The sequence below is a fragment of the Capra hircus genome, chromosome 9, assembly GCF_001704415.2.
Source record: "Capra hircus breed San Clemente chromosome 9, ASM170441v1, whole genome shotgun sequence".
In the NCBI taxonomy this organism is placed as follows: Eukaryota; Metazoa; Chordata; class Mammalia; order Artiodactyla; family Bovidae; genus Capra; species Capra hircus.
Genome location: NC_030816.1, coordinates 2,197,220 through 2,222,242, shown reverse-complemented (window position 1 = coordinate 2,222,242; position 25,023 = coordinate 2,197,220). Strand labels below are relative to the sequence as shown.

Here is a 25,023-nt window from a genome sequence, read left to right as displayed (position 1 = left end):
CTCAATAGGGTGAAAATTAGTTCTTTGTTCTTTGTTTAGTTCTTAATCATGTCTGACTCTTTTGTGATCCCCAGGCTCATGTGTCCATGGGATTTTCTAGGCAAGAACACTGGAGTGGTTGCCATTTCCTCCTCCAGGGGAATCTTCCTGACCCAGGGATTGAACTCAAGTTTCCTGCATTAGTAGGCAGATTCTTTACCACTAAGCCAGGAGGGAAGCCCATAAAAATTAGTTCATAGAGAAGGGTAAGAATTTTTAAATTTCATAATGGTTTGTGCACCTCAAAATACCATTGTACATTAACAGACAAGAATGGGTGACTTTAATTCAGATGACCATTATGTCTACTACTGTGGGCAAGAATCCTTCCATGGTCAACAAAAGAGTCCAAAATGCAGTACTTGGGTGCAATCTCATAAATGACAGAACTGACTGGTTACAAATTAGGAAAAGAGTACATCAAGGCTGTATACTGTCACCCTGCTTACTTAAATTATATGCGTGTGATGTACTCTGGAGATGGCAAGAGTGACATTGACATTTTAGGAATCAGTGAACTAAAATGGACTGGAATGGGTGAATTTAACTCAGACGACCATTATATCTACTACTGTGGGCAGGAATCCCTTAGAATAAATGGAGTAGCCATCATAGCCAACAAAAGAGTCTGAAATGCATTACTTGGATGCAGCCTCAAAAACGACCGAATGATCTCTGTTCATTTCCAAGGCAAACCAATCAATGTCACAGTAATCCAAGTCTATACCCCAACTAGTGATGCTAAAGAAGCTGAAGTTGAATGGTTCTATGAAGACCTACAAGACCTTCTAGAACTAACACCCCAAAAAGATGTCTTTTTTATTTTAAGGGACTGGAATGCAAAAGTAGGAAGTCAAGAGATACCTGGAGTAACGGGCAAGTTTGGCCTTGGAATACAGAATGAAGCAGGGCAAAGGCTAATAGAGTTTGGCCAAGAGAATGCACTGGTCATAGCAAAAACCCTCTTCCAAAAACATGAGAGAAGATTCCACACATGAACATCACCAGATGGTTAATACTGCAATCAGATTGATTATATTCTCTGCAGCCAAAATGGAGCAGCTCTATACAGTTAGCAAAAACAAGACTGGGAGCTGACTGTGGCTCAGAATATGAACTCCTTATTGCCAAATTCAGGCTTAAATTGAAGAAAGTAGGGAAAACCACTAGACCATTCAGGTATGACCTAAGTCAAATTCCTTATGATTATATAGTGGAAGTGACAAATAGATTCAAGGGATTAGATCTGATAGACAGAGTGCCTGATGAACTATGGACGGAGGTTTGTGACATTGTACAGGAGGCAGTGATCAAGACCATCCCCAAGGAAAAAAAAAAATGCAAAAGGCCAAATAGTTGTCTGAGGAGGCCTTACAAATAGCTAAGAAAAGAAGAAAAGCTAAAGGCAAAGGAGAAAAGGAAAGATATACCCATTTGAATGCAGGATTCCAAAGAATAGCAAGGAGGGATAAGAAAGCCTTCCTCAGTGATCAAGGCAAAAAATAGAGGAAAACAATAGAATGGGAAAGATTAGAGGTATCTTCAAGAAAATTAGAGATACCAAGGGAACATTTCATGCAAAGATGGGCACAATAAAGGATAGAAATGGTATGGACCTAACAGAAGCAGAAGATATTAAGAAGAGGTGGCAAGAATGCACAGAAGAACTATGAAAAAAATCTTCATGACCCAGATAACCACAGTGCTGTGATCCCTCACCGAGAGCCAGACATCCTGGAATGCGAAGTCAAGTGGACCTTAGGAAGGGTAACTAGGAACAGAGCTAGTGAAGGTGATGGAATTCCAGGGGAGCTGTTTCAAATCCTAAAAGATGATGCTGTGAAAGTGCTGCACTCAATATGCCAGCATATTTGGAAAACTCAGCAGTAGCCACAGGACTGGAAAAGGTCAGTTTTCATTCCAATCCAAAAGAAAGGCAATGCCAAAGAATGCTCAAACTACTGCACAATTGTACTCATCTCACATGCTAGCAAAGTAACACTGAAAATTCTCCAAGCCAGGCTTCAACAATACGTAAACCATAAACTTCCAGATGTTCAAGGTAGATTTAGAAAAGGCAGAGGAACCAGAGATCAAATTGCTAACATCTGTTGGATCATCAAAAAAGCAAGAGAGTTCAAGAAAAAACATTTACTTCTGCTTTATTGACTATGCCAAAGCCTTTGACTGTGTGGATCACAACAAACTAGAAATCTTTCAAGAGATGGGAATATCAGACCACCTAACCTGCCTCCTGAGAAATCTACATGTAGGTCAGGAAGCAACAATTGGAACTGGACATGGAACAACAGACTGGTTCCAAATCAGGAAAGGAGTACGTCAAGGCTGTATATTGCCACCCTGCTGATTTAACTTATATGCAGAGCACATCATGCGAAATGCTGGGCTGGATGAAGCACAAGCTGGAGTCAAGATTGCCGGGAGAAAAATCAATAACCTCAGATATATACCACCCTTAGGGCACAAAGCAAAGAACTAAAGAGCCTCTTGTTGAAAGAGGAGAGTGAAAAAGTTGGCTTAAAACTCAACATTCAGAAAAACTAAGATCATGACATCTGGTTCCATCCCTTCATGGAAAATAGATGGGGAAACAATGGAAACAGTGCGAGACTTTTTTGGGGGGGCTCCAAAATCACTGCAGATGGTGACTGCAGCCATGAAATAAAAAGACGCTTGCTCCTTGGAAGAAAAGTTATGACCAACCTAGACAGCATATTAAAAAGCAGAGACATTACTTTGCCAACAGAGATCTGTCTAGTCAAAGCTATGGTTTTCCCAGTAGACATATATGGATGTGAGAGTTGGACTATAAAGAAAGCTGAACACTGAAGAATTGATGCTTTTGACCTGTGGTATTGGAGAGTACTTTTGAGAGTCCCTTGGACAGAAAGAAAATCAAACCAGTCAATCCTAAAGGAAATCAGTCCTGAATATTCATTGGAAGGACTGATGATGAAGCTGAAACTCCAATACTTTGGCCACCTGATTCAAAGAACTGACTCATTTGAAAAGACCCTGATGCAGGGAAAGATTGAAATCAGGAGGAGAAGGGGATGACAGTGGATGGGATGGTTTGATGGCATTACTGACTCAATGGAGAAGAGTTTGAGTAAACTCTGGAAGTTGGTGAAGGACAGGGAAGCCTGGCATGCTGGAGTCCATGGGGTCACAAAGAGTCGGACATGACTGAGCAACTGAACTGAACTGATGAACTATAGTGAATTGGCTCCTCTGTCCATGGGATTTTCCAGGCAACAACACTGGAGTGGGTAGCCATTTCCTTTTCAAGAGGATATTCCTGACCCAGGGATCGAACCTGCATCTCCTATGTCTCCTACAAAACATGCAGATTCTTTACCGCTAAGCCACCAGAGAAGTTCGTCATAGTTGTTACAAACATGTTTTGTAGGCACTTAATTAGCTATGATTTTTTTTTAACAAGTAGAATCTCTAATCTTTTTCTTTGTCATTTCAGGGAAAAAGTTTTTCCTCTGCAAAGTCAGGGGGAAACGTATATTCCCTCAATCATTCACTTATCTGTCTTTAAACAAAGAAACACATAAAACAAGGTCTTATACTGATGGATGATGAAATTATTGTGATGAGAGACTGTGGGAACCTAACTACATTTTTCCCAGGAGCAATGATTCTGTGTGCCCTAACTCACTATCTGTGGTAACTTTACAGAAAACAACCATTGCCGATAATGAAAATCAACAGCTGTTCACTTCTATTTGTTCCTTGTATACAACAGGGAACCTGAATCATGGGAAGATATGATGGAGATTTCATGAACATGTGCAGAAGTAATAAGCTAACATCTTTGGGGTCTAAGCTTTCTGTGTGCTGTGCTTAGTTGCTCGGTCATGTTCAGCTCTTTGCAACTCCATGAACTGCAGCCCGCCAGGCTCCTCTGTCCATGGGATTCTCCGGGCAAGAACACTGGAGTGGGTTGCCATGCCCTCCTCCAGGGGATCTTCCCGACCCAGGGATCGAACTGGGGTCTCCCACATTGCAGGTGGATTCTTTCCCTACTAAAGTCACCAGGGAAGCCCAAGTGAAAGGTAAAAGGTAGATTTTAAAGAAACTCTTCTGTCCTCAAAAGAGAAAATATACATGTTTAGAAGAGTGGAAACACAGGACATTGGTGTTAAATAAAGAGGATACGTGCACAAAACACACATACAAACATTTTACTTACACATTTAACAAACAGTTAATGAGTTGATCCCTGTGCTAGCAGCTGGGTCCACAAGAGAACAAGAGGCTTCTGACCTCCCAGTCCTTCCCAGAGGGAGAAACAAGCAATGGTGGTTACAAAGTGATGAGTACAGGGTTAGAGAAGTATCAGGCGACGGGAAGGGTAGGTCTACACATTTCACACCTGTTCTCAAATCGCAGAGCTAGTGTTCCTAAACACTAGCACTTAGATAACAGCACACATGAGGTTTTCTTAATAAAAAATTTTGAATGTGGCCCAAGAGAGTGAAAAAGCATGGTAATTGTATAAGCAGATATGATCAAATACATTCTTTCTTTAGAAAGGTAGATTTGGCATTTCAACCTGAGATTTGGCAGCAGAGAGCCAAATGTTGTCCATAAAAGCTATTAGCCAATCACAAACAGATACTGTGACTTTTTCAGGGATCTCCTTTCTTAAAAAAAAAAAAGGGGCTTTCCAACTAGGAACTCATAGGAATTTTATTAAACACCAAAGATGCAATATAAGAAATTAACATTTCTATTTCTTCACTTCTTTTTATTTTCTTTTCCCTAAATCAGAGGGCCTGACTTCGGCTGCACCTTCATTTAGAGGCAATGCCTGCTTCCAGCCTGAGTCCTAGCACAAGACGCGCGGTTTGACATTGTTTCTTATTGATGCCAGGTTTTAAATAGAATACCCAGAGAAGTTTAGGAAAAACTGTCAAGTCATTTCTGCTGCAGTATAAACTTTTGACTCGGGTGATGAAGAAACTGCAGACTCTAGCATAAACCATGGAGTCCTGATTCTTGAATTAGACAGGAAGCTGCTCCTTCAAATCACCAACAAATCGTGCGGGAGGTCCAGAGGTGTGGGGGCTGCCATTGTCTGGGAAGCCGGAGGCCCGGGAATCACAGGATTGTTATGAGTGGTTTGGGGAGTCACAGGGACAGACAGCCACTGGGACGAGGACTAACTGGTGCAGTTTGTGGAAAGGCTTTTTTTTTTTTTTTTGCTGGGTCTTTGTTGTGGCACACGGGCTTTCTTGAGTTGTGGCCCAGGGGCTTCTCTAGCTGTGCCTTGTGGGCTTACTTGCCTTGAGGCAGGTGGGGGGGGGTCTTAGTTCCCTGACTAGGGTTTGAACCTGCGTCCTCTGCACTGTAAGGTGGATTCTTAACCGCTGGACCATCAGGGAAGGCCCTGTGGAAAGGCTTTTGGCTGTGTTGCTCAGTAGATCTAGCTTTTCCACATCAGTCAATTTAGTCCTATGAGAAAAGAAAAAAGAGGAAGTTGCCTTTTATTGGGCAGCCACAGTACTCCAGGCACCATATTAATCACGTCACATATATTTCAGTCTCTTACAGATGGGGAAGATGAAGTTCAGAGCCAACTGGCTGAAGGTCACATTAGCAGAGCCACAGTGTGACTGGGTCACAAAAGCCAGGGTAGCTAACATTTGCCAGATCCTTTTATACATCAGCTCAAGTAAAATCTGCAAAGGAACTACTGCTGTGCCCATTTTACAGATGAAGAAACTGAGTTCAGAGAAGCTAACTCACTCATTCAAGGTCACACTAGCAGCAGTGCTGATGTATGTTTCTAACTCAAAGGTGAAAGTGAAAGTCGCTCAGTCGTGTCCAACTCTTTGCAACCCCATGCACTATACAGTCCAAGGAATTCTCTAGGACAGAATACTGGAGTGGGTAGCCTTTCCCTTCTCCAGGGGATCTTCCCAACCCAGGGACTGAACCTAGGTTCAATTGCAGGCGGATTCTTTACCAGCTGAGCCACAAGAGAAGCCCAACTCAAGAGACCCAACCACATACTGTTTTCACCGCACTGCTTCTCTGAGTAGGAGAAAAAATTATCTGTAAGTTACCATCAGCAATTTGTTTAAAGATGAAGTCAAAAAAGCAAGTGGGTTAAGAAAGCATATAACAATAAACATCTTCAGTACATCTGAAGAGCTGATACTTAGAATGACCATTCCAAGTTCTCAAAAAGACATTAACTTATACATATTATATTCTCTTTAAGAGAAGAGGGCCTTCATAAATCATTTGAATTCTAAATGAATTCACTTTGGGAGTTCATCCTACTCCCAAACCCCTACAATGGAAAAGTCTCTGTTTTTTAAAGTAAGTATTTTTGAGTTACTTCATGCCCTGTAGGTTCATAATGGCTGAGATTTTCTTGTGTTTTTGTTCAAAAAATGAAACTCTAGTTGTTCTAATTTGGTCAAATGCCATCAATATAGAATTCACGTAGGTCAGAGGCTGAAATGAATACATCAAAAAGCACAACAAATCCAAAGGAATTTCGTGTTATACGATTCAAACAAACCACCCCTATAAATTTTATCTAGGCAATATGTCCTTATCTTGTTGACTGGCAATAATTTCTCTTTGAAAGAGTATTACTTGTATTTCCCAGTCCTCACCAGTGGAGGATAAAAATAAGATCAAAGAAACTATCGTTTCCCTCTCCTGCTACCGCCCCCACCTGCTCTGTGGGGATGCCAGGCCCCTTAGGCTTCTCCGGAGCGTGCAGGGAGTCCTCAGTGGGTGGACCGCACGTGTTGCGCACCCTGCTCTGGGCTACCATTTGCCCTCTGCCCCTGCTCTTTCCCCCTCCAGCCTGCTGCAATGAGGCCTGCTGTTCTGAAGGTACAGCCCACACGGCTGCCTGTGATCCAGGCCTCTGTGTCTGTCAGTTGATGTCTTCTTGGCGGGGGTTCAGCCTATGCGTCCATCCTGAGAGCAGGATGCCCGACAGAGAGGGGCTGCCCCTTCCCGCCTTTCCTGCTGCATTCTAATTTACCAATTCCTCTAGTTCTTACTGGGTTCTTTCACGGCAGTCCTTCACCCTGGGACCCAGGCGTGGGTAGAGGGGGCTGGGCTGAGGGGCGCGTTGGAGTGACAGGCGCTGGGCTGCACTCAGACTGACCCTTGCCCTCTGACCCTGCTCCATTGTCCTTCGGCCAAAATGGCGCCCTTCCTCCCCACCGGGGACGAGCTCTTTCCCAGGAAGAGCCTCGGTCCCTCATGCAAATAGCCCTGCCAGTCAATCCTCCAGACAAGATTACAGAGAGGGATTTCACTCAAGCTTGAGAAAATTCTTGGAGGGACCATCTGTGGAGGAGACAATCATAGGATGAAGTGGGGAAGTGAACAAAATTTACATAAATAAATAGCGGGGTTGGACCAGAGGGGTCTGCAGAGACGCCTGGTGTCAGGTCAGCTACAGATGCTCCGTCAGTCCTGGGTCTCCTCTGGCTGGCTTCTGTTGAGAGGGTTAAATTCACGGAGCTGGATGAAGAGCCACAGTGAGAAAACAACCATGTAGTTGGCGCCTTAGCAATCACTTCGCCCACGTTTTATGGAATTCAGCTTCTCAACCGGCTCACAGAAAGCTGGACCCTGTCTGCGGGACCTGATTACATATAGAGGTGGGTCGTGTAAGGTCTCTGCCCGGGGTCTTTATTAGCACAGTACCAAGAGCCTGCAGTCTTTCAGAATTTAAGAAATTACACACTACAGAATCACAGCACCGCAGGGGGCAACCTGTGGCCTTATCTAATTTCTAATCTGGGACATAGCAGCTGTCTGGCTATTAATATCCCAATGTGGTAAAAAAGAAAAAAAAAAAACCACACAAGTCATGAAAATGTTTAAATCCATGGATGACTGTGATGTTCAGCTAAGTAACCACAAGGAAAATATGACTACGTTTATAAGTTATTACATGGAATTTTTACCTTTTTATTCAAAAAAGTGGTATTCTCTAGATAAAGGATTGAGGGTGATTTATATTTTCTTATTTGCACTTTTAGGGGGATAACAAAGTAGTACTTCTAATTTTTTTAAAACTGTGGCAAAATATACATAATATAAAATTTACCATTGTAACCATTTTTAAGTGAACCATTCATCAGCATTAAATGGATTCACCTTGTGTATTATCACGACCATCCATCCATCTGCAGAAAGCTTCTCATCTTCCAAACCCGGAACTCTGTTCCCACTGAACAACCACTGTCCATCCTCCTTCCCCGCTGCCCCTGCCAACCACCAGTCCACTTTCTGTCCTATGAATTTGACTTTTCTAAGTACCTCGTATAAATGGAATCATATAGTATTTGTCCTTTTGTGACTAGCTTATTTCATTTGGCATAGTGTCTTCAAGGTTCATCTATGTTGGAGCATGTGTCAAAATTTCCTTTTTTAAAAAAGGATGACTAACATTGCATTATATGTATATGTGTGTGTTCGTCACTCAATCATGTCTGACTCTTTGTGACCCTCTGGACTGTAGCTCACCAGGTTCCTCTGTCCGTGGAATTCTCTAGACAAGAATACTGGAGTGAGTTGCCATGCCCTTCTCCAGGGGATCTTCTTGATTGAACCTGGGTCTCTTGCCTTGCAGGCAGATTCTTTACCATTTGAGCCACCAGGAAAGCCTTTGTATGTATATACCATATTGTTATGACCAACCTAGATGGCATATTAAAAAGCAGAGACGCTACTTTGCCAATAAAGGTCCGTCTAGTCAAAGCTATGGTTTTTCCAGTAGTTATGTATGGATGTGAGAGTGGACTATAAAGAAAGCTGAGTGCCAAAGAATTGATGCTTTTGGATTGTGGTGTTGGCGAAGATTTTTGAGAGTCCCTTGGACAACAAGGAGATCCAGCCAGTCCATCCTAAAGGAAAATTGACTGATGCTGAAGCTGAAACTCCAATACTTTGGCCACCTGATGCGAAAAACTGACTCATTGGAAAAGACCCTGATGCTGGGAAAGATTGAAGGCAGGAGGAGAAGGGGACGACAGAGGATGAGATGGTTGGATGGCATCACCGACTCAATGGACATGAGTTTGAGTAAACTCTGGGAATTGGTGATGGACAGGGAGGCCTGGTGTGCTGCAGTCCGTGGGGTTGCGAAGAGTTGGACACGACTGAGCCCATATACATACATACACACACAGAGCCATAAAAGCCCCCTTAATTTTGCCATTTGTAACGCCATAGATGGACGTGAAGGGCATTATGCTAGTGAAAGAAGTCAGGCAGAGAAAGACAAAAATATTGTATGATATCACTTATATGTGGAATCGAAAAAATTCAACAAACTAGTGAATATAGCAACAACAAAAAAGCAGCAGATTCACATCGATATAGAACTAGTGGCTACCAGCAGGGGAAGGGAAGGGCAATATAAGGGCAGGGGATTAAAAGGGGCAAACTGTTAGGTGTGAACTACAAGGATATACTGTACAACATAGGGAATATAGCCAATATTTTATATAACTATAAATGGAGTATAACCTTAAAAATTGTGAACCACTATATTTTATACCTGTAACTTACATTGTACCTCAACTATATTTCAGTAAAATTTAAAAAATTAATGTCTGTTTAGGTCCTTTGCCCACTGTAAAGTCAGTTTTTGTTGTTGAGTTATAGCAATTCTTTATATATTCTGGGTATTAATCCTTTATCAAACATATGATATGTGAATAATTTCTCCCATTCTGTGGGTTGCTTTTCTGTCAATTCTGTTCTTTGATACACAGAAGTTTTAAATTTTGATATAGTTCAATATATCTATTTTTTTCTTTTATTGCTTGTGCTTTTGGTGTCATATCCAAGAAATCATCGCCAAATCCAATATCATGACGTTTTTCCCCTATGTTTTCTTCTAGGAGTTTTAGCTCTCCATTCAGGTTTTTGATTTGTTTTGAGTTAATTTTTGTATAAGGTAAGGGTCCATCTTCATTCTGGGTATCCAGTTTTCCCAGCATCATTTGCTGAAAAGACTATCCTTTTTCCACTGAACGGCCTTGGCATTCTTACTGAAAATCATGTGACGATGTATACGAGGTTTTATTTCTGGGGTCTCTATTCTGTTCTACTGGTCTAAATGTCTGTATTTAGGCCAGTATCATAATGTTTTGATTGCTGTAGTTTTGTAGTAAGTTTAGAAATTAGAAAGTATGAGACCTGAATTTTGTTCTTTTTCGTGACTGGCTCTTTGGCTGTCCCTTTGGATATTTGTTGTCTCTTGAAATTCCATATGCACTTTAGAATGGGTTCTTCTATTACTGCAAAAAAAAAAAAATCATTGGAATTTTGAGGAATTTTCCTTTAAAATAATCCAAGCTATCATATTAATAAAAGCAAGTTTTAATATGAAAATAGCATCTGCTTGTGATTTTAAAACATAACTTTATTATTTAGCTTTGGCCGCACTCGGCCTCTGTTGCTGTGCGGGGGCTTTTCCTAGTTGTGGCGAGCAGGGGCTGCCCTGATGCGGTGTGCAGGATTCTCATCGCACGGCTTCTCTCACCGCAGGGCTCGGGCTTTGCTCGGTGGTTACGGCACACAGGCTTCACTGCCCCGAGGCACGTGGGATTGTACTGGACCAGGGTTTGAACCCATGTCTCCTAAATTGGCAAATAGATTCTTAATCACTGGATCTCCAGGGAAATCCTGCTTGTGATATTTCTTTTTTCTTAATGGATTTATTTTTAATTGAAGGATAATCACAATATTGTGTTGGCTTCTGTCATACATCAACATGGATCAGCCATAGGTATACATATGTTCCCTCCGTCTTGAGTGATATTTTAATAAAAGCTTTTTTTTTTTTTTTTTGGATAGTTCAGCTGAAGTGCTACAAAGAAGTGATCTTTAATGAACAAGTTGTATAGAGACTTTTAGGCTACTATTAACCATAGAGTTATAGAGAGAAATTTCCAGAGAAAAACTTAAAGACACATTTTTAGTCCTGATGACCCTTTAACCATGTCTGAATCTTCTCCTTGTATGTTGCTGTGGCACTAATTATGTTACCTTTGCTTTCTAACATTGAGGAGGAAAGAAAAAATGGGGAAAAAAAGGAAAAAAAATCACTAATTTCTATAGTGATAGCTAATACTATCATAAATTACATAGCTTTTATTCTTCCAATACGTTTATAATATTCCATTTTACCTAACTAGAGAGAACAGTATAATTCAATTTGTATGAGATTTAAAGATAGTTTGTTTCCTGTAGTGACATTCTGGTGGAATGTACTGGTTTTCTTTATTCAGTGTACATATTTTCTTTTTGGAATAAACTTCAGAAGAAGAAAGTGACTCCTAAACTAGAGACAAGAATGTCAGATGGAAGAGCAGAAGTTGAAAGATGTAATTGTTTAGATCTTTTAAACAAGGCTAGTTAAGGTGGTTCTGAACTTTTCAGTGTCAGTTTATGCCTCTCTGACTTCACATCAGTTAATTTTAATTTTCTTTCTTTTAACAAATATTTACTGAGTTGCTCTCATGCGGGTAGGCACTCTTTCAGTAGACATTGTAGACATAGTCCCTGACCTCAAAGCAGCTCACAGCCTAGGAAACAAGTAGGCCAAGTAGACTAATCAATTGCCTTATTTAAACAGATACAGAATATTGAGTTGAGTTCCCAGAATGGGAAAGTATTTACAGAATGGGTATATGTTAGTCTTCCAGGACCATCTTTCCTAGGGTCCCTTAGCTCAATGCAGTGATATTCATATTCTTATTTAGGTAGCAAATTAAATATATGAAAAAGTGATAGTTTTTTAAAAACTGTGACATTCTGGTTCTTCCAAAGCAGAGAAATAAATTTATTCTGTCCTCAAAATATATCCCTCATTCAAGGTCAACTGCTCTTAGCAGGGAATGGCTGGTTTGAGGTGTGCAATGTCAGCAGTTAGGAGCAGGCATCTTAGACTTCCCACCTGGCTGTGTTCCCTCTCAAGTAAGTGGACCATCATGCTGGGGATCATGGGGATCACCATCTAAGAAGCTGTCCCAAGCTGTTCACCTCAAGCAAATGTTTTCTAAGTCTTCTGTTTTGCCGTAAACATTCAAGTCAATATTAACATTGTATCAATGTTCTGGAAGAGTTTTAAACTACTTACCACCCACCCCAAGTCTTTAACTAATCTGAGAGCTTCAAGAGGAGGTACAGTGTTGAATCTGAAGTTCAACGGCTCATCTTGATTCCCCATCCTCCCAGAGTTAGACACGTACCCATTTAGAAGTGCGGCAAGGCTTTGTCATATGGGCATAAACACAAAATATTGTTTCTTACTCATTATGGATTTTCCCAAAGATTAAAAAATCCCACAAGTTTAAAACATAGTTAAAGTTGTCACCAGACACAGTCATCAACAATGGAATTTTGCCTTTAAAGAAAGCTAAGTTTTGGAAACACTGTCAGTGAAATTCAGTTCTTGAGTAGAGTAAGTCCATCTTGGCTGCCCTGTAAGATATAGGAACATTTTGGAATATCCAGTCTCCTGTCCACTCCCTGTTTGCCCTTGGATAACCAACTCATCCCAGTTTGCCTGGGACTGTCCTGATTTGCCAAAGTCCAGCTTTGTGGGATTTTGTTCTTCTTAGTCCCAGGCAAAACGAGAGAGTTGGTCACCTTCATTTGCACAGAGGTAGCAAATACTTTCACCAGTTCCCTGCAACCCTCCTGGTTTATGCTGGTGGTCTTAAGTGATCACGATTCCTTGGTGAAGATCAGTAGGATTGAAGACCCAATGAGAACAGGAGAAACCTCTGGGGCAAGCACATCCTTGCTGGGGGGGCTTGAGCTAACAGAGCAGATAATTTAAGTGCTTTTGGTGTTGAACTGGCCTAAAGTAGTGAGGAGCCTGGTCTTTCCAGGTGGGGCTAGTGGTAAAGAAGCTGTCGGCCAATGCAGGAGATGTAAAGAGACTTAGGTTTGATCCCCTGGGTTGGGAAGATCCCCTGGAGAAGGGCATGGCAGCCCACTCCCATATTCTTGCCTGGATAATCCCGGGGACAGAGGAGCCTGGCAGGCCACAGTCCGTAGTGTCGCAAAGAGTTGGGCATGACTTGAGCGACTTAGCACTCGCGCACCCAGTGAGGACTCTGGCGGGCTCTAGTCCACAGCGGCCCCACAGAGCTGGACACGATCCGGCACGCACACACAGCGATGCCTGAGTGCTGCTCTGCTTTAACCGCAGCTCCTGGCTTGCACCATCACACACGCTGATTCAGAATTCGTGCATTTTTAACGCAGTGAATGGGCTTTCTACCACACCGATCTGACCATGTCACAATTCTGTGGCTCAGAAATTCCAAGGCTCAGACTTTCCTGGTGGCCCAGTGGATAAGAATGTGCCCGCCAGTGCAGGGGACACGGGTTCAATCCCTGCTCTGGGAAGATTCCACAAGCTGAGGAGCAACAAAGCCCGTGCGCCGTAACCACTGAGCCCGCGCTCTAGAGCACGCGAGCCTCAATTACTGAGCCTGCAAGCTGCGACGACTGAAGCCCATGCACCCAGAGTCTGCGTTCCGCAACAGAGGAAGCCACCGTAGTGAGAAGCCCGCGCACCACGACTAGAGAGAAGCCCCCGTAGTCCAGTTTCTAGACTAGTCTTACTGCAACTAGAGAAAGCCTGGGCACAGCAACGAAGACCCAGCTCAGCCAAAACAAAACAAACAAGCAAAAGGATACTAGGTTCCTGTGTGACCTGGAACATATAAAACAAACGAACAAAAACAAAGTCCCAGGTTTCTTGCTGTTCCATGATAAAACGCACACTCACTGTCTAGTTTACAGGCTTTTCATGAGTTGTCCCTTTTATCACCCTAGCCTCCTGTGGCCCCAGCACAGGCATCTAAATCTATTTAGTTTGACCTTTGCCTACAGGCTTCCCTTGGCCAAGAAGTCTTACCTTAGCTCCACCCCTCTTTCTCCAGCTGAAGTACTCATGTGAGATTTCATGTCACTTTCTCCAGGAAGCCTCCTCTCAGCTCAGATTCAAGTCATAAAGATTCTTCTGAAGTTCTTAGTCTCTGATATCTCCTCCATCCTAAGTCTTACCATGTTATAACGTAAATGCCTTTCTACTGTTTTTGTGGTTTCCCTCTAGACTTCAATGCCTCAGAATGCAGTTATATCTCCAATACTGAATGTGCACAAATATTTATTGAAGGGATGACTGGATTCAGCCCTCTTTTGAACTATGTCGCCTGTGTGGGCTCCACCTCTCCTGTGTCTTATTTTGTTACCTCCCTCCCTACTTTGACAGCAAAGTCCACAGCGTGTGTGCACGCTAAGCCGCTTCAGTCATGTCCAATTCTTTGCGACCCAATGGACTCACCAGGCTCCTCTGTCCATGGGATTCTCCAGGCAAGAATACTGGAGTGGGTTACCATGCTGTCCTCCAGGGATCTTTCTGACCCAGGGATTGAACTCACTCCTCCTGCGGCTCCTGACTTGCAGGTGGATTCTTTATGGCTAAGCCACTGAGGAAGCCCTAAAGTCCAGAGACCCACCCTTCACTTTGTGAATGAATCACACATTCACCTGTTGGCCTTGGGCTTTGCAGAGCGGCTCTCTGCTGCCCTCAAATGTTTTGGACCAGCTCTTTATGCAGCCAGTTGAGACAACCCCTTGTTCCCTGGAGTGTGGTTTCAATTCAGCAAGGACATCTTTGTTCTTGGACTCTGTATGCCTCTCTTGGCAGGAAGGGTGACCGTGTAGGATGGAAGAAAGGATGGGATCCCTCTGTGCCTGTTTCTGTACCCTAATCTTCTATTCTTTCTCCATCATCATGGCTAAGTCAACTAAATATTTTCATTGTCTCTTCTTCCTCTGATCTCCTTCTCTCTCCTTTCTTAAACCCTCTTCAAAGTATTTCTCCCTCTGGGTTGTTTTACATCTTTAAATACAGTGGTTTATTTAACAGCTTCCCAGAACCCTAAGACTTTAACTGCTTGCTTGTGGTAAAACTTCCATGTGAAAACAGTCCTGTTCAACAACAGGAACTTCCTTACACTTTGAATTCCATTCCTTTCTACAAAAATTAACAAGACTCTCAAAGCAGAGATGTAAAGTGGTTTTATTTAATTGAATCATGATTCAATTACTGAATCATCTTTAATAAAAAATATTTATTGTGATCACATCTTCATTATTTCACTGATGAAACAGATACCACGGTTTAATCAGTGAATTATGAATGACTGATTTACCATATTAAACCATTTTAAATAGCAGTGATTTATAGGCAACATATATATTCCTTCCATGATTATTATTATATCAATTAAAAAGCTTTTAGTTCCTGCTGAATAATATGATTCTAAATATATAATGCACAGTGTTACATAACCATAACCTCTTTTCCTTTGGTAATTGGTGTCTAGGGTAATTGAACTCAGAATGAAATGTGTGGTATATGTAGTGTATCACAATCAATACAATTCAAGCATAAGCACATTTGTTAGGGAGAGAAGAAATGGGTGTTTTCTTCTAAGAGAATTCAAAAGATTTGGTTAAAAAGAAACATACCGATAATATTTACATATTTTTGAACCAGAGAGCTTAAACTTTTAAACTAAAATAGCTACCTATTTACAGTTGTAAAGCTCTTTGTTTACACTGTCTGATAACAATGGACGTACCTTGGACTCCTTCAGGACAAGATCACCATACACAGATGTGGAGCTGGGCCTTGTACAGGGGTGCCTGGCAAGGGACCTGGTAGGAGTACACTTTGCACGCTAGGCAGGCTGCACCCTGACTCAGAGCTGTGACTCCTGGAAGAAGCAGGCACCTCTTTCTAATTTGCAAAAAACTCTGTATAGCTAGCCTGACGCTGTGTCTGTGCTTTGTCCTTTTGCCCTGCACGGAAACACATTGCCTTTCCATTAAACTATTTTCTGACTTACACTTTCTCACTAATCCCAAACCACTGTTTTCTTCAAAATTAATATTTTCCATTTTTGTCTTTAAAGAGCACATGTATATGTGGCAGAAACAATATGGGGAAAATCTGCAAATTCCAGTCCACTGACGTTTCTGTAATAAATTCATCTTTGGCCATTTGGAATTAGATGAATTCAGAGACTACGAAAAAGCCATAAAAGCAAGAAATCTCATGAAAGACAAACTTTATACTAGGGGTCCTCACTCATAGATAAGAGTTAGCTCCTTTCTTTACAATGCTGTGATAATGAGCCAGGTTTATGATTTAAAACCCACCATTAGCATAACACAGGGGAAAAAAATCTCCGCCACTGTCACAGACTGAAATTCTGTTGCTTCCAGTTTGTTCTTTGGTACAAGCTGGGATAGCTTCCGAGCTTTCTGGACGGTGAGCAGGGGTTGTACCACAGTCCAGCGTCTATTCTGTCCAGTCTTCTGGCCTCACACCACACAGGTGTTGAATTCTTAGTCGCTCAGCCTAACAATTTAGACTGACTCTTTGTCTGATTCTTTGCGACCCCAGGGATTGTAGCCCACCGGGCTCCTCCGTGGGAGAAGGCAATGGCACCCCACTCCAGTACTCTTGCCTGGAAAATCCCATGGATGGAGGAGCCTGGTGGGCTGCAGTCCATGAGGTCGCTAGGAGTCAGACACGACTGAGCGACTTCACTTTCACTTTTCACTTTCATGCATTGGAGAAGGAAATGGCAACCCACTCCAGTGTTCTTGTCTGGAGAATCCCAGGGATGGCAGAGCCTGGTGGGCTGCCGTCTATGGGGTAGCACAGAGTCGGACACGACTGAAGCGACTTAGCAGCAGCAAGGATGAAGTCAGGTATACGACCAAATGGGAGTACATTTAGTAAATGTCAGTTCCATCATAGCTACAAAGCTCATCAGTCCTCATCAGTAGGAAATATATTGAGATATTTTTGTATTATGTGATGCGGACCATAGTCAACAGGACTGAAAGCCTATAATCATGTGGTTTTCTCAAGAGCGTCAACAAGACTCTAAAATTTTGCTAAAAAAACAAAAGAACAACTCCGATTCCACCAACCTGACTCCTCTGACTGGCAGTCTGGATATCACAGGAGTTAAATTTCATATACATGTTTATGTATGGCTGAGTCTCTTTGCTGTTCACCTGAAACTACAACATTGTTAATCGACTATGTGAGTGAAGTGAAGTCGCTCAGTTGTGTCCGATTCTTTGCGACCCCATGGAATGTAGCCTACCAGGCTCCTCCCTCCATGGGATTCTCCAGGCAAGAGTACTGGAGTGGGTTGCTGTTTCCTTCTCCAGGGGATCTTCCCCGATACCCCAATACAAAATGCTTTTGGTATTATAAAAAAAAATTTTTTTTCACCTTCAAGTGGGAATACATTAAATTGAGAAGCCCCACCCAGCATCATGTGAGCTGCCAACCATGTGTTACTGTGCAAGATGAATCACTTGATGGGAAACAGGAAATCGCTAATAAAGTTTGTTTTTGTTAATTACACATGGAGTAAGAACCAGAAGGGGAGAGAACAGGGTTTTATTTTAAGCCAGATTTGAGTACTACATTGAGGGCATAAATAGAAAACTTTACATCGTCGTTGACCTCATGAGCACTGAAATGGGCTAAGTACCCCCAGGAGCAGTCCTGCCCCTTCTCAGAATCATTGCAACTTACAGCAATTTTTATGTAGTTAATATTAGCACAAACCCTTTTCTCTGCTTGCCTGCTTCCTAGCAACCTGAAGCAGAGTATCTGCTTGCCAATCTGCTTTCGGTAAAAAAAAAAAAAGAACAAAAAGCACCCAGTGGATTTGCCAATAACCGTGACGAGACATGGGATGTATTCAATAAACTCCGTGTTGATTTTGTGAGCCCGGCAAAGGATACATGTTGTCAACCGTCTGACCTTGCTGTGCTTTCTATCACAGGCCAGGGAAGATGTGATCCACATGCTGAAGACGGAGAAAACTAAGCCGGAGGTTCTGGAGGCTCATTACGGGTCTGCGGAGCCAGAGAAAGTGCTCCGGGTCCTGCACCGAGACGCCATCCTGGCCCAGGAGAAGTCCATAGGAGAAGATGTGTATGAGAAACCCATCTCAGAGGTAAAAACTTACCCCGACAAGTCCCCGAGCAGGGACCCTCAAAGGGAGGTCTCCGCATCCTTCCATTTGACACACTTCAACATTTTCTTTCAAAGGCAAACATTTCTTTAAGATGCCCTATTCCCTGGTGGCTAAGATGGTAAAGAATCTGCCTGCAATGCAGGATACCTGGGTTCGATCCCTGGGTCAGGAAGATCCCCTGCAGAAGGGAATGGCAACCCTCTCCAGTATTCTTGCCTGGAGAATACCATGGACAGAGGAGTCTGGTGGGTTATAGTCCATGGGGTTACAAAGAGTCAGACAGACTGAGTGACTAACACTTTCACTTCCAATCTAGAATTAAAGTATAATTTAATAATCCATGAATTATTGTGGATACAGTTCACTGATAAGAATTGTAAAAGTATTTTCTTAAATATACTTAAAGCCCAAAATATATTTCTCATGTGGTTATGACAGTTACCTGCTCTTCAGTTTTTTTTTCTTTTATTTCTCTAACAGGTGATATGTGTAAAAATTTGAAGTGCTTATAGGTTTTAGCATTGCATTTTCAGATTATTATCAAACTGGTAGCCTAAAACTAAATTGATTTTATTATTGATATTTATGGTTATAAAGCCACTTGGTTTTTATATCTTATAAAAGACTTGGTCATAATTTAAATGGTCTCATGTGAGTGGCTAAAACATAAAAGTTGAGGCAAAATCCCAATGGAAGGTTTAGAGCAGGGAATCTAATAGGACAATATTTAATCATTTTTATACAGGATTGTATTAGAAACTATTGCTGTTAATTACTCATAATAGTACATGTTAAAAATACTCTCACATCAAAGTTGGATTTGGATGCAGAATCAGGGAACAATTGATGGATCTAGCCAAACTGACTTTTGGAATTCATGTAAAAAAATCATAGATGTGAAATTACCATTATAAATGAATAATGAACATGGAAATTAAAATATGAAGCAAGTTGTTGTAATTTAACTTAAGACAAGCCTTTGCAGCAACTCAGTTTGAAAGATCTCAGAAAGATCTGCTTTAGAAAGTAGTCGCAACAGATTGATGGCTCCACAATTTTATAATTTCTGCAACAAGAATGAACTGGAGCTCTGTTCTCATCTTTTCTGTAAACAATAAGAGATAATTATATGATAGGATGGGCTTCCCAGGTGGGGCTAGATGTAAAGAACCCACCTGCCAATGCAGGAGACATAAGAGACGTGTGTTCGATCCCTGGGTAGGGAAGATCCCCTGGAGGAGGGCATGGCAACCCACTCCATATTCTTGCCTGGAGAATCCCATGGACAGAGGAGCCTGGCAGGCTATATAGTTCATAAGGTCACAGAGTCAGACACGCCTGAAGCGACTTAGCACGCATGCATATTATGATAGGATAGAGTCAACTGGCTGGATCCAATTTCACATCTGAGATTATCCACAGTGATTAGCTGCCTGTGGCTTGGGCAGGTCACTTCAGCTCTTTTAGCTTTGGGGTTCTCTGTCACGTGTACATCTCATAGACTTGCGAGGACTAAATGAAGCAATGACTGGAAAACTTTTAACATAGTTTCTGGAACATACCAGCTACTCAACAAATATCAGTATTTGCTGGGAGCTGAGGGTGATAATTGCTCACAGTCTTTATCAGTTCCCAACTTGGAGGGATGTGAGGAATTAAAGACATAGGGGAAAGGATCAATTTTATATTGGCATTATAACCACCTGGATTGAAGAACTCGGCTTGGTTAAAGAGCATCATTTGGGCATCTTAATTCTTTTCTCCCAAGTTAGATCTTGGAATGACCCCTAAGGGGAGAGATAGGTCTTCAGAGCACGCACACCCAGCATCACTGCCTTCCGCCCACATAATGATGCTTCTTGGTTCCTTCCCCCCTCAACAGTCTGAAGCAATGTTCTTCCCTGGGGAGGAATGAATGATGAGGAAGAGGGAAAAACAGAAGCTACTTTTTCCAACACTGGCAAACATGAGAGAAAGAGGATGCTGCAAGGAGAAAAGATTCCCTTTGACCATTTATAGATTTTTGGTTTCTTAACCCTTTGGGCTTTATAATCAAGTTCTTGCTACTCAGGAGCAAGGGAGTTGCTTCCAAGTTCATGATGCAAGAATCTCATATGTCACTGTTCCATTACCTCCTGGGACTATGAGCAGATAGCCTAGCTCTTATTCCTAGAAGTCATGCTGTATTTGCGTGCGTCTGTGTTAATTCAGTCCTGTCAGACTCTTTGTGAACCTATGGACTGTAACCCATCATGTTCCTCTGTCCATGGGATTCTCCAGGCAAGAATATTGGAGAGGGCTGCCATGCCCTCCTCAAAGGGACCTTCCCGATCCAGGGATCGAACCCGTGTCTCTTATGTCTCCTGCATTAGCAGGTGGGTTCTTTATGGCGAGGGCCACCTGGGAAGCCCAGAAGTCATGCTGAACCTCAAGCCAAAAACCACTGCTCATTCTACTTTTCATACCAAATTAGGCCCAACTAGGTCATCCAACAGAACCCACTAAAGGCTGAGCAGTGAACCCAATATGGTAGATCCTCCCCTTGCCAGGTATCTGGGGAGAAATTAAACAGAGAATATTAAATCCCCCAGAACTTCCTTGTACATTACATTATAAGATATCAAAATTCTTAATTCTTAAGCAAAATTTCAAAGAAATTACGCTTTCGGTTTCTTTCCTTCCCAAATTCTTACTCTGCTTAGCCTTAGCCAGAGAGATTTTAATCTGAGGCATTTTCAAAGATGAAAGTCTTTGAAAGTCTTCATCTTTCAAAGATGAAGTCCTCTATTCTGTTTATTCAAAGAGGCTGAAGATTATTAGGACACATGCAGTTACCATAGTATCAATCTCACATTCATAAATTATTAAAAATGCAAGAAAAGCCGCAGCTCCAAGGTCAATTTATCTCAAGAGGAATGATATTTCTTGACCTCAGGACTCAGCATAACGCAGACTCATGTTAGTTTCACCAAGACTGAAGCAGAGATTTCAGGGATGTCTGAGGAAGGGAGTGTGGATAGAGGAAATCTTTAGCTCCGACAGGATGCCAGTCAGCGTGGGGGCAGCTGTCCCCGTCAGATGGAGTCTGCCACCACCGAGAGCTTAATAACTGTGGGGCATGGTGAACCTTGGGTGGGGTGGAGGAATCTGATTGCGTGCACTATCCTTGCCCTCAGTGACACTTGAAACACAGGGCTCTTTTTTCAAAGTTTAGGGATGTTTGAGTGGTGACATCCTACATGCCTACATCTTCCCACCTGCATGTTTAAAACCTCTAAAATCATTTGCTTTTTTCATTCACAATGCCCAGAACTAGGCAACCCATCTCATACCAGTGGTTTTTCTTACTGCCCCCTTATTTCAGGCGGTAGCACCCCTTCTCCCAGGTGACTTTCTGAAACCTGCCTGTTTTGGTGCCGAGTGGGAACCATACCTTACCCAGGTGACCATTCCTCAGAACTTCCCTTCTCTCTCGTGTTTGAACTTTCTAATTCTTAAGTAACTTGTCCTACTCAAGGCAACAAAAGAATTCCCTTTTGTCACAACTTTTCTCCAGCAGGAAGGCTCAGCTGAGTTTTACTGTTATTGTCATCTTCAACATTTTGACTAGTTTTTCAAATGGTCCCCCTCTTCCTCCATCACTGTTTTAGGGACTGTACAGTTTTTTTCCTTTTTCTTTTTTTTGCCTCTACTTACCCTATGGTTTCAGGCTTCCCAGGTGGTGCTAGTGGTAAAGAATCCACCTGCCAAGGCAGGAGATTCAAGAGATGTGGGTCCATTCCCTGGGTCAGGAAGATCCCCTGGCATAGAAGATGGCAACCCACTTCAGCATTCTTGTCTGGAAAATTCCATGGACAGAGGAGACTGGCAGGCTACAGTCAGAGGAGTTGCAAAAGAGTCAGACATGACTGAGCAACTGAGCGTGCGCACGCATGCACACACACACACACACACCCCCTATGCTTTCAGACCCAGACGTTTGTTTTCTGTATATTACCTTGCACATTGTGCATCGTGTGGTCACCCTCCATGAGAGAAGCAAAACCAAGGAGTAAAGAGTCTGCCAAGAGGAACCCTTGTTTAACACAAATCTTATCTACGTTTACTTTCTTGAGTTGGATGATCCCTCCTAAGGAGTTTTTCCACAACACACCCGTGCTTGGACACACCTGCTGCTGTCCTGCCCCACTCCCCTTTCACTTCTCTCATCTTTCCCTCAAAATCTACATCTTTAGGTTTCTTGTGCATGTTCACTCAGAGCGCATCTGCGATAGCTGACACCCTGGGACTCTCCCCAAATTGTTTCGAATATCCTACCCTGATCTTTTCAAGTTTTAATTCTTAAGTCTGTCTACATGTTATGCAACCAGTTGGAATAGCTGTTGCAGTCTGCAAGAGAGGGGCCCCGTGTGATCTCATGAAGAACCTCCGCAGTTTTACAGCGTGCTCCTCAAATGTTTCCTGGATCCTGACTCCCTCTATTCTTGGTGAAGGCGGGTGTCATGTTGCTCTGCTCTCTAGGCTCTCCAGCCTCTTCTACCTCTGTCACCCACTGTGATTCAACAAAGACTAAAATATCTCCTTTTCTATAGCCTTATCTTTCAGAGCATTTAGATCCATTTTCCTTCTGTGTAAATACACTTTGGTCTTTTAGGACCTCCCATTTCCTTTCAAGTAGATTTCCTGCTTCCTAAATTCCTTAATATTCTTCCCCTTAGCCCTGTGTTGATAACAGACTAAAAATCAGTTCCTAAATTGTGATTCTTTCATCTGGAACATACTGAAATTTCTCCCCATCTCAAGTCTCTGAACTTCTTCTCCACCAACTTGATTCAGGTACACTCTTTTCTCAGTAAATCTTGGCTTTTGGTGCTATGATGATCTCATTCAATTTTCCTTCCACCTCCATCCAAGTGGAAGCTACATTTCCAAAGGAATCGGTGCCCGTTTCACTTTCACTATTCAGTAATAAGAACTCTCATTCCTCTGTGGTTTCAGGCACCATTTGGAGCCTGAAAACCAAAAGCCATGGGACACAGTGTACACAATTAATGAATCTACAGAGCTCACAGTTATGGGAGGCGGTCTTCAGAGTCTCAGGACAAGCCACACAGATACAGGAGGTTAGTCCACCTCAGCTCTCTCCTAGGAGCTCCGTGCCGTTCCAAAGTAACGAGTCACAGGGTCTGGCACGGCTGCTCTATCGCTACGCATGTCAGTTCTTACATCCAGAATTTAAAACTGAAAGCTAAATCCTCACATGCCAATGCTTTGTTGCCAAAGAGGAATTTACTAGCTTTGCAGTTTAAAATCTGGGTGTGTGGTTCTGGGTGGAAAATGCAGTGTACACATCAGCGTCTCAGCATCCTTCCATAGGCATTCAGGGACAAAAAGACCGTCTTCCTGATTATGCAGTCAGTACCGAGGTCAAGCGATGCTGATGCAGGTGAGGTGAACATGGCCCCTGACACCAGCCACTTAGGGGCCTAGCCCCAGCGTGGTAGCTGCTGAGAACAGAACAGCCAAAGGCCCTCAGGGACAGAACATATGTAAGCTAGGGCCGAGCGGTCCCACCTAGGCTGCCCCAGAGCAATTAATATCAGCATACGCTGTGTTTTCTCTAGATGCCCTGACAATGTGTCTCTCTCTGGATATTTCAGTCAACCGTCCGATTAACAACGCCCCCATCTTCTCCTCTTTTGAAAGGATGGAGGAATGACTGCAGGAGTCTGACATGTGACTTGAAAGATTAGCTTTAGTATTGACATAAATAGACAGATCACCACCACCAGGTTCCTGTTAGCTTCTCTCCTAAACTTTGGAGGGAGCCGTGAGGGAGAGTTTGAATCCTCAGAGCACAGAGTAGCATTTTATGTAGACAGGGTCAAGACTGAGAAATGAAAAGGCTGGACTTCGAATGCCCAGCTCCCTGTCCCAAATACAACCTGCAAAGGTGCCACCCTTCCTTCATTAGGGAGGAGTGGGTCAGGGCATCAAGAAACAGGCAGAAGCTGTTCTTCCAAATAGTCTCAAAAGGAGGGCAGGCCTTGCTTTACAACAAAGTTGTTGTTCAGCTGCTTGGTGGTGTCTGACTCTTTGTGACCCCATGGACTTGCAGCATAGCAGGCTTCCCTGTATTTCACTAACTCCTGGAGTTTGCTCAAACTCACGTCTATCGAGTTGATGACGCCATCCAACCATCTCATCCTCTGTTGCCACTTTATCCTCCTTGCTCTCAATCTTTCCCAGCATCAGAGTCTTTTCTAATAAGTCGGCTCTTCTCATCAGGTGTCCACATTATTGGAGTTTCAGCTTCATGAAGTCAGAAGGATCAAAAAGGGGAAAGAGTTGCTCCTTCTACATTTCTGATGATGTTCCAGCAATGCTTGACAAATTCTATAGCATGTGGTAAAAATCACACTTGTGGAGAGATGCAGAGTGCTTGTGGAGAATATTTTGTAATAGGAGCTGTCTCAGTGAGAAAGTCTCTTGTATAGACTGTCCCATTAACACTGCAGAAATTTATCAGAATGCATAAAAGTACAATTAGCCTCTCTGATGATCTCAGGCATGACAGGCCACCAGGTAGCCTGGGTTTCACCAGTCTGTTGGTCACATGCTCTTAGGCAAGAGGGGTGGAGGTCTAATCAGAAGGCAGTGAGGATTGTGGGGGTGACATCTCTTTTACTTTGGGCCCCATAAATGATTCATTCACAATGAAGGGATAGATACAATTGTGGAGGGAACCTCAGATCCTCCTTATGACTGAAGGGCAAACATGGAACATCCAAGGAATAGCTCTGGAGCTGACCCCCATGGAGCTACTCCACTGAGTCTTACGGAGTTGGCTGTGGGATTA

At 42.7% G+C, this 25,023-nt stretch overlaps 1 protein-coding gene across 3 annotated transcripts in view; it reads left to right on the top strand.

Moving 5' to 3' along the window:
• FILIP1 (filamin A interacting protein 1) overlaps positions 1-25,023 on the top strand; it is a 253,107-nt gene that overhangs the window by 164,271 nt on the left and 63,813 nt on the right. For all 3 annotated transcript variants that reach the window (XM_018052874.1, XM_018052875.1, XM_018052873.1), the window contains exon 3: positions 17,970-18,143. In XM_018052874.1, the coding sequence (XP_017908363.1) occupies positions 17,970-18,143 (174 nt within the window). The remainder of the gene's footprint in view (positions 1-17,969; positions 18,144-25,023) is intronic.